At 45.3% G+C, this 9443-nt stretch overlaps 1 protein-coding gene across 1 annotated transcript; it reads left to right on the top strand.

Annotated features, from left to right (window-relative positions):
• Positions 1–713: 713 nt before the first annotated feature.
• On the top strand, positions 714–8849 carry capns1b (calpain, small subunit 1 b). Its single transcript, XM_085430938.1, has 11 exons — positions 714–846; positions 2223–2281; positions 2364–2400; positions 2787–2879; positions 6169–6226; positions 6357–6421; positions 6571–6639; positions 6731–6809; positions 7027–7143; positions 7763–7821; positions 8539–8849. The coding sequence occupies exons 2-11, from the start codon at positions 2235–2237 to the stop codon at positions 8563–8565; spliced, it is 651 nt and encodes a 216-aa protein (XP_085287064.1). The 5' UTR covers positions 714–846; positions 2223–2234; the 3' UTR covers positions 8566–8849.
• The last annotated feature ends 594 nt before the right edge of the window (positions 8850–9443 follow it).

Here is a 9443-nt window from a genome sequence, read left to right as displayed (position 1 = left end):
AGTAACATCAGTAATGATGTGATCTTCAGTTCTCGAAGCTGAGACACAAGCTGAGCTCCACAGAGAGGCTGGAGCTGTCAGAGGAGGCGTTTAAAGGTGGGAGACGTAAAACAGGTCAGCCAGCTCTTTAACAGACACACCCACTGAAACAGGAAAGATGGAACATATCTGAAATATTTCTGGCAGTACTCAGCTGATGGATCAGTGGCTAGAATGTTCCTTTTACGTCCCACCTTGTCCAACATGATCTTTTTCCTGAAATCTGAAAAGTTCCAGGTCTGAAGTCTGTGAGTCAAAAGAAACGCAGACAACATTTACCAGGTTATCAGAGGATAATAAACCACCCACATCATTTCACATCACGTCGAACATAAAAACATTAACGTGTTCATCTGCCCCGGGCAGGAAAGGCTGACCATGTCCACAGCAACACTCAGGTAAGCTGTGGACGAGTTGGACCCAAAGTGTGTCAGGATAATATCCCCCACACCACCAGCAGCCTGACGTGCGTTTACAGACAGGCTGAATCCACGCTTCCAAACTCTGATCGTTGAAACTCATCAGAACAGCTAATATGAGGTGAGGTCTCCTCTGTTGGTGATGAGTCATTTGACCTGTGGGCCCCTGAACGCACCACGTATTTGAACTCTAGAGGGCGCTATGATCTGGCGGCCTGCCCGTGCATATGTGCGTGTGTTTGGGGAGGGGTTGATGACGCATTGAAAAAGAACGCTGTCAGTGGGCTCGCCCTGCAGTTCCTCCGTGTCCGTGTTCCCCGCAGTCCGTGATCGTCTCTGTCGCCGGCTCCGCGGTCTCTGCCTCCGTCTGTCCTCAGCTGAAGCTTCTGTAAGTACCACAAAGCTCCTCTGTGTCCTGTGTGCTGACTTTGCCTCAGCTGTGTAAAAGTGCAGAATTGTGCATGCTGTCCCACCCACCCGGTGGAAATTTACAAAACAAGGTTAAAGTGGAGAAAACAACCCAGCGCGGCCAGAACACGGAGGCATGGAAAGATTACCGAGGGTGAGATAAGACAGGAGCTGTGAGCCTTCAGTACCGACGGAGCCTCCTCCCGCCGCTGACGCTGCGCTTTATTTAAGAAAACATGGCACAAAATGGACAAGTGTGTGTGTGTGTGTGTGTGTGTGTGTGTGTGTGTGTGTGTGTGTTACTAATATGTTTAATACTCTTGTTTGAATGAATCCAAATACACTTAAAGTACAAGTATAATCGTTACTACTACATAAAAGTTACTACATGAATTACTGATTCATTCATATTTGATTATCGGTTAATTTGGTCAGATTACTCAGACTGGAAAATTGTGAGTTCCCTTTAAAAAGAAGAAAAATGTCTTTTACATTTGATCAATGAGCTGTGAGTTTAATTCGTCTGAGAAAGCTGAATAAAGCGAATCCAGCGGTGGGAGGGATGCTGGGCTGAATGGAACCTGAGAACTGTTCCAGACACAATCATTTCATTTGAATAATAATCGTTGAGTTTGTTGTTTTAATAATCTCTGAGAGCCAAAATGAGCTCAGTGGATAAACTACATTTACTCATGAACTGCTCCAGCTTCAGGTATAATAATAATAAGCACTGTGTCTTTGCAAGAGTCAGCAAAATAAGAAGTAACAGAAGCTTTAAAGTAGAATAACATAGAAATACTTGAGTGAAGTACACTAAAATATTAGATCAGTAAAATGCTTGAGTACATGTACTTGGTTAGATTCCAGCACAGGTCGTATTCGTAAGACTGACAGTAGCGTTTCATGTTGAGTTCATATTCATATTTCAGGAGGGGTGGTGCCACCACGTGTCCCCTCTCTGGACACGGCCCTGCCTCTGAATGCAGTTTGGAGCCTGATGAGTTAGTTGAAAATATTTAAAGCATGTAGTTTAATGAATCAGTGTTTGTTCTCTTTATATGATTATTTCTCCATGATGATGTTATTAATATGAAAACGGGCTATTATCAGAAGTATATAATCATATTATCAGATTATTATTATTATTATAATAGTTATTATCTATGACATCATACTGATCAAAGAGTATAAAAACGTTAACTTTAATGAAACGTTCGTTAAACTTCTGCGTGAGTTCGTCTGCAGTCGGCAGTTTCTGTCTCGACCTTGGTGTTCAGGTCATTTACAGCCAGTATGGTGAAAAACCTCCCGCAGATTTCACGTATCAGTGTCGATTAAATCTTCGGTCTTTTTCAGATCGACGCCAAAATGTTTCTGTTGAAAGGAGTGATCGGGAGCGTCATCAAATCTGTGACGTGAGCACACTTTTTCTATCAGTTTCTACTCGAGTGTTTATGCTGAGCTAGGCTAACCGAGCCTGTGATTTCTTCCCCACAGCGACATCGACCCGTCTCAGTTCATGCCGTCAGACCCTGTAAGTACTCTGTAAAGTCTGTCCTAATGCAGCCTCCAACATTTCTAATGAAAGCACAGGTAGATTTGCGTCAACGAGAAACGGGAAAAATAGATCCCAGATCAAATTTCTGCTTGTGTGCAGCACCTGAATGTCGATGAACAAGTTTTAATATTTAATGTAGCAGAAACAGAAAGATTTTTTGTCTTGTTCCTGTTAACAACTGATGACACACAGTGGATAACTCTGAGCTTATGTGCATCGCTTGAACCTTGAACTGTGTGACTGAAGCGACGCCCTCTCAGTGGAAGATTTTATGTGCAAACAAACACACAAACTGTCCAAACACAGTTGGAGGGAGGATGTGTGTGAGTGTGTGACCTAACAGAAGCTTCTTCTGTGTGCAGCCTCCTCCCCGCAGACCTCTGCAGTTCGCTGAGGCCAATGAGAGCGAAGAGGAGAAACAGTTTCGGAGGGTTTTCAAACAGCTGGCTGGAGATGTGAGTGCACCTGTGTCCTGATGCTCTTCTCTTTAAACCAGGCTTAAAGCATTATTGGGGGCGTGGCCTCTTTCACTAAACTTTTAAAGTCACTGGGGTGTCTGCAGAAAGATCAGCGGCCCCTTAAATCAGCTTGTTCTGGTGGGTAGAAAGTGTATTTAGGCTCATCTGCATAGACTGGGTAACACCTGTGCACTCTGTGTTTGTGCTCTGGTGCCTGTTTGGAGCATTTTTAGTAGAAACGGTGAAGGAGGACCTGCAGAGGGTTGGCGTGACAGAGGAGGACGGTAAAGATGGAGCAGATGCTCTGCTGTGGTGACCCCTCATAGAAGGCGTAGAAAACCTGAAGGGTGAAGTATAAGTAGTCAAGGTGAGAAAATGGACAGGGGACCGGACAGACGGGATGAGGGTTGGAGTATGAAAAGCAGGCAGACAGGTGTGGTGAGGTGTGATGGCTCAGGTGAAGCACAGACACTGACTGAGAGAGAGAGAGAGAGAGAGGGCCTACAGCTGCCGACTGTGCACAGCTGTATGTTTAGCATCTGTGCTAGCAGCATGCTACAGTACGATGCGCTGCTTGCTGTGAACCAGGAAGAGCTCCTGTGTATTTTTACTGGCTTGTAAAGCTGTGAAGCAGCCTTGTTGACAGCGGTGTGAGAAAAAGTGTGACTTTCAGAGCTTGTTCTGTTCATAAATATCTCATAACATTGTAGAAAGGCCTTTTCTGGATATCGGACCTTTAACAGAAAAATAAAAACTGTGCGCAACGAGCTCGAACCAGCTCAGCAGCTCTGGAGTTTCCACAGCAGTGAACTAACTGTCAGTTTGCACTTCTAAACTTCAACCGCCTGTTTTTGACCCGTGAAACGAGAAACTCCTGTAGCAGGGCGCGGCTGTACGCTCAAGTATCATCCCTCACAATAAGGACAGACATGGTTTCTGTGTGCTCTGCAGGTCGTATACAATAGAAGGATGTGTGTAGATGGGTGCATGCTTTATCTGTGCATTTACACTAGAAAATACTAAATGCACTTACAGTGCTTCCATCTGTATTGCTGACTAGAGGGTGCAGTATAGAAGCAGGAAAACTACAATATCAGGAATCAATTGTGTGTCGTGTAAATCTGCAGTCACAGAGTCCAAAGATAAAAACACAGAGCTGGAAATCAGGAGCTTTAAAGAGTCGCAATTTGGTCGTCTCAGGAGCACAAGGGGAAGCCGACTCTGTGCGGTTGGTTGTGTGTGAGTCCCCGAGTCATGTGGGCCCCTGACTGTAAACCAGGCGCAGATGTGCTTGGATGTTACAGCTGCAGGTTGAAGCCCTGAGCCACAGAGTGCAGCGCTGAGACGTCCTCGCACCATTACAGCCAACCGGGAAAGATCGTTATTGGTCAGATAATGTCATTAAAAATGCTCCAACAGCACAAACACAGTGCAGCTCAGGGACTCCAACTAGCAGACAGACAGCAGCTACCTGTGCCGCCATCCACCTGTCAGAGGCCACGCCCCTAATAATGCACACTTTAAGCCTTAATACAGTTTAAATGGGTGAACTCTAAATACATTCAGCCCCTGTACCTGAGGGGGAAATTATCTGTGGAGACCAAAACTTCCAAACCAAAGAATCAAAGATGACTGAAAAAATAAAGAGAGCTGGAGGAAACTGAATTACCCTTAACATCAGTGACTTCAACGTGATGAGGTGAAGAGTGTTTCCTACTTTTTTATCGAAGCGAATGTGTGTGTTGGTGTGTTTCCAGCCACTGACCTCACCGTATCCATGTCAGAGAGCCTTAAATATGATTTGGAGGTTTGTAAATGAAGTTAGTGAGAGCAGAGAAAGCTCCAGAGCTGTTCTTATTGTGCACTAGTGATTGTCTTTAATGTGCAGTCTACACTTCCACTCTGAGATGTGCTTTCTTTGGTTATCATAATTTTGCTGTATTATATTTTAATCACAGTGGAGTGAAAGCTCCCTCTGGGACTGGATCAGGAAATGCCACCGGTGTAAAATTCAGCCAAATCAAACATGGAGCCGCACTCTGTGGAAGGCCTGGTGAATAAAGGAGCAGCTTTTTCCTGCTTTTTAATTATAGCGTGCGGTTCTGTCGCAGACATAAACAGTGAACTCGTTCGGTGAATCCTCTGACAAACATGTGGAAACTGCAGTTCGCTGCAGGGCGTGTTACACAGAGAACTCCCTCTCTGCATTCCTGCCATTGTCTGGCACAGCCGCAGTCATGCTGTGTGTGTGTGTTTCTTCTACTCATCTGATGGGCGTGCGCACCAGTTAGACCAGAACACAGCCGGTTCTCGGCTAAACCAACAGCAGTGATAACTGCTGTGACAGAGGCTTGTAGTAAAGTATGCTCCTCCCATTTGCTTCAGGCGGGTGGAGTCAGGAGGCTGTGAAAGGTGAGTACTTTGTGGAAATTTCCAGGAGTTTAGTTTACCCTTAACATCACTAAGGGGAGCCCGTCAGGTGACCGGGGCTGATGCTGTCGATGAGTTTGCAAAGCATGAAAACTTTGAGAACAGGCCTGGTTGTATCTGAAGAGGAGGAAGACCTCGACTCAGAAAGGAAACGGAAGAAAGGATTTCTGTTCTGAAGCTTAACGTTGGGCCCAGATGTGATGAACACCTGCAGCTTTGTTAGGTCTGCAGGGCCACCTTATAAGGCCCAGTATACTTGCTGTAACACATACTGGGCCCACCTAGCTATCTTTGGCTCACAGAACAGTTTTTAGTGCCATAAATGCTCCTTATTCAGTACAGTGTTTGTCACGTGTGGCTTCTTCGTACTTTTTTACAGTTAGATGTAAATAGTGGAAAAATGAAGTAAAAAGAAGACGGAAAAGAGATTGAAGTGACTCAAGTGGCCGTGACTAAGAGTTTAGAGCTTCAGAGAAAGCTCGGGAAACATCCCAGCTCACTGCCGGATGAACATTTGATTCGAAGTCGAGGTTTGTGAGCCGATCGGCCAGCATGTGAAAATAAATCTTTCCCGCTCACCCCGTGGCCTTGGAGCCCAGCTCACAGCTACAGGCTTTCATCGCGTGAAGAAAAAAAAGAGTTTTTGAGGAAGCCGCGTCCGGAACTTTTAGCGCTGCTTCTGTGTTTTGGTTGCGTGTTGTTGGCAACAGTGACTGCAGTGAGTCAGACGCTCGATCGAAGGCTTTGGTTTGAGTCATTCTGTGAGGCTGTGACTAACTCAGGGGACTTCCTGTGTGTGTGTGTGTGTGTGTGTGTGTGTGTGTGTGTGTGTGTGTGTGTGTGTGTGTGTGTCCAGGACATGGAGGTGAGTCCCAATGAACTGATGAACATCTTGAATAAAGTGGTCTGCAAACGTGAGTCCGGTTTCCTTCTGCAGCTCATTAAATCGTTCTTATTGTTATTTTCTAGTTTCAGTGTTTTGTGTGTTTGCAGTAAATTTGTATTTTAACTAAGCTGAACTGAAGTTGTGGATCTGTCGTTCAGATGGGAAGCTGAAGACCGACGGCTTCAGCAGTGAGTCCTGCAGGAGTATGGTTGCTGTGATGGACGTATCCTTCCACAAAACATAGTGCAGACTGAACACAGTAATCTCAGTGGTTGCAGAATTAGTAGCAGCAGATCAGAAAATCAACCGTCACGGTTCTCAGTGAGTTCTGCTTGTGTTGCTGAATTTGACCTTTGACCTGGCTCCCATCAGAGTGACAGCACAGGAAAACTGGGCTTCCACGAGTTCAAGTACCTCTGGAATAACATCAAGAGATGGCAGGTCGGTCGGGAGCAGCCGTGCAGACGCACTCTGACGGTTTCCACGCTGGTTTTATGTTTGTGTTGTTTATTATTTGTTGTCTTGTTTTCAGGGCATCTACATTAACTATGACACCGATAACTCAGGTGTGATCAGCGCTAGCGAGCTGCCTGGTGCCTTCAAGGCTGCAGGTAAGAAATGCTGGTGTGTGCGTGCGTGCGTGCGTGCGTGCGTGCGTGCGTGTGTGTGTGTGTGTGTGTGTGTGTGTGTGTGTGTGTGTGTGTGTGCGTGTGTGTGTGTGTGTTCATACATTTGTTGGGACCAAAACCTGGACGTTCACTGTACTTGTGGGAACCAAAGACGTTTGAGTGTGTGTAGTTTCATACTAAGTGTGTGTGTGTTTTGCAGGCTTCCCGCTGAATGACCAGCTCTACAAGATGATTATCCGTCGCTATAGTGATGAGAACGGCGATATGGACTTTGACAATTTCATTGGCTGCCTGGTGCGACTGGACGCCATGTGCAGTGAGTCTCTCTTCACCCTGTGATTTCAGATATGCGTGCACTCGGCTGTCCGACCGTCTTATTTTCAGCTTTACGTTTCTGAACACGTAAAGTTTGTATAATGATGTGTTTAACTTTCCTCACCTGTGAACAGCTGTACATGCTGTACATGACGTGTTGTCCCTACTTCTTTGTCTCTCTTATGCATAATAGAAGTAGTTAGTGTATCTCCAGTGTGTTGCCGCGTGGGGTGTGGTGAACCCATTTGCACGAGTCTATTCTCAGAGGAGAGACAAACCCAGCCTCAGGGGGTCAAAGCTATTGTAGCTAGTGGACCAATCCCAAGCCCAGATAAACAGGAGGGCTGTGTTAAAGTTCAAATCTGTGCTACACCAAAACATGTGGATCCGTCCACTGTGGCAATCCCCTGGGAAACAAGGGACCAGCCTGAAGCACCTAGTTCATCTCTAACCTACACCAAACTCCTCCTCCCTCCTCATCCACCCAAGAAACAAAAAGCACAGAAGAAAATTTTTTTTATATCAATTTAAAATGCACAACGTGTGTGTGTGTGTGTGTGTGTGTGTGTGTGTGTGTGTGTGTGTGTGTGTGTGTGTGTGTGTGTGTGTGTGTGTTGCAGGAGCGTTCAAGACGCTGGATAAGGACAACAGCGGCACCATCGATCTGGACGTCAAGGAGGTAAAACCCAGACTGGTTCACTTCAGAATGTTTTCTAATTCTCTCGATTCTGAAGATTAGACACTGAGTGGACGAGTGTGGTAAAAGTAGGAACGTGTGTGTCAGCTCACAGGGGAAAAGATCCAAACACAGGAGATGAGGGTGCATCAAATTCATCAAGGGGCAGGCAAGCAAAATGGGTGGGGGTCGGGTCAAAGGCCAAAGACGAGAACGAGATTAGAAATGCACGGAAACAGTCTGAAGTAGGAAAAGAAAACATGATTAATATTTTGCAATGATATGGAGCAGAAAAAACATGAGGTGGAGACGGATTTACTGACTGTGAACCACAGGAAAAAAACAACTAGTGCCTTAAATCTGTATTTTTTCTAATATCCACTAGGGGGCAACATTTCTTCTTCTTCATTGACTGCGTTATGGTCTCAATCCCTAGTTTCAAGTCTTTTTGAGCAAAGCATCCTTTGATTTCGTAATTCTGGCCTGATGATGAGTGCACAGTCTCCCTCAGTCAGAAATGCTCAGCGAGCAGTAATGGCCACATCGTTCTTTTCTATACAGTCTGGTCTGGTTGGAAATGAACTTGAATCGCACAGAAGTCTGTAGGAAAACATCGGTCAGCTCCTGGGGTGACAATCAAACTGAAACTATAAAACCGAGGAGGACAGAGGACGGCTTGTGGTCACATGTAAACACTGACGGTCTCTTTCTTCCTCACAGTGGCTTCAGCTCACGATGTATTCGTGAGGCGACGGAGGGAAGCCTCTCCACAGCTTCTCACTTCTCACACCTTCTCCTTCCTCTCACTCAACCCGCGATGCGCAGTTATCGTCTTCATCTCTGTAACGGGACCAAAACGCCGGCACTGAGCAGACACGAAGGGAAAGCTCGTGCTGCCGTTGCACTCTCCGGCGCTGCGGCATCTCTGTGTTAAAGATTTCTGTTCTTTTGTCTCTAAATGAATTTTATTAGGCTGAAAGTTTGATGACTCTGAATGTTTGAAAGAATAAACTGACACAGCTGATGCTACAGTTGTCCTTTTCTCTGAGTTTTCATGCACGCTTTGTCCTTGTTCATGCACGTGACCACATGTGATGTTACACTCATTCGTCTGATCAGGAATATTTTTTACTGCATCAAATTTCAAAGCTCAACTTCAGCCTGCCGAGGTTCTTCTGCAGCCCCGAACCTTTAGTGGCAGCTCTGCTCGTCTCGCAAGTGAAAGATGAAATATTGCTTTTACGTTTTCATTCATTCATTTTGACTTTTAAAGACACTTTACAACACCTTACTTGTTGAGCTTGATTCTTTTATCTGAATGTGAGACATGAGACAGGCTTAAAATCATGGCTGTTTTATTCTTTCCCTTAAACTGTGAAGATTTTTTGGAAATTTTAAGCGAAGTTACAAAACCTGAGTTGAAATGTCCTTCAGAAAATGTGTTGACGAATCCTAAAAGATTTTATTGTACAGAAACCAAAAGGATGATCGGCTTATGGATCCTAATGGTGTAACTTATCCTGCAAGTTTAACCTGTGAGATGCAAAACATTCAAAAGGTTTGACATTTTCTCTTCAGCTTATTTGTTACCCAGTGCAGTACCGTCAGAGCCCACCAGGGGGCTT

Source organism: Copadichromis virginalis, linkage group LG14 (genome assembly GCF_057382275.1).
Source record: "Copadichromis virginalis isolate Kocher_CV1m ecotype Utaka linkage group LG14, C_Virginalis_male_GT1.1, whole genome shotgun sequence".
NCBI lineage: Eukaryota > Metazoa > Chordata > Actinopteri > Cichliformes > Cichlidae > Copadichromis > Copadichromis virginalis.
Note: the sequence above shows the minus strand (reverse complement) of the source record. Positions and strands in the feature narration are given on the sequence as shown.

Excerpts from the sequence above, each read along its gene's own strand:
- capns1b (XM_085430938.1), top strand. The coding sequence starts at position 2,235 with ATGTTTCTGTTGAAAGGAGTGATCGGGAGCGTCATCAAATCTGTGAC. Across the intron at positions 2,880-6,168 it reads TCAAACAGCTGGCTGGAGAT|GACATGGAGGTGAGTCCCAA; the intron begins GTGAGTGCACCT and ends GTGTGTGTCCAG. Across the intron at positions 7,144-7,762 it reads GCGACTGGACGCCATGTGCA|GAGCGTTCAAGACGCTGGAT; the intron begins GTGAGTCTCTCT and ends TGTGTGTTGCAG.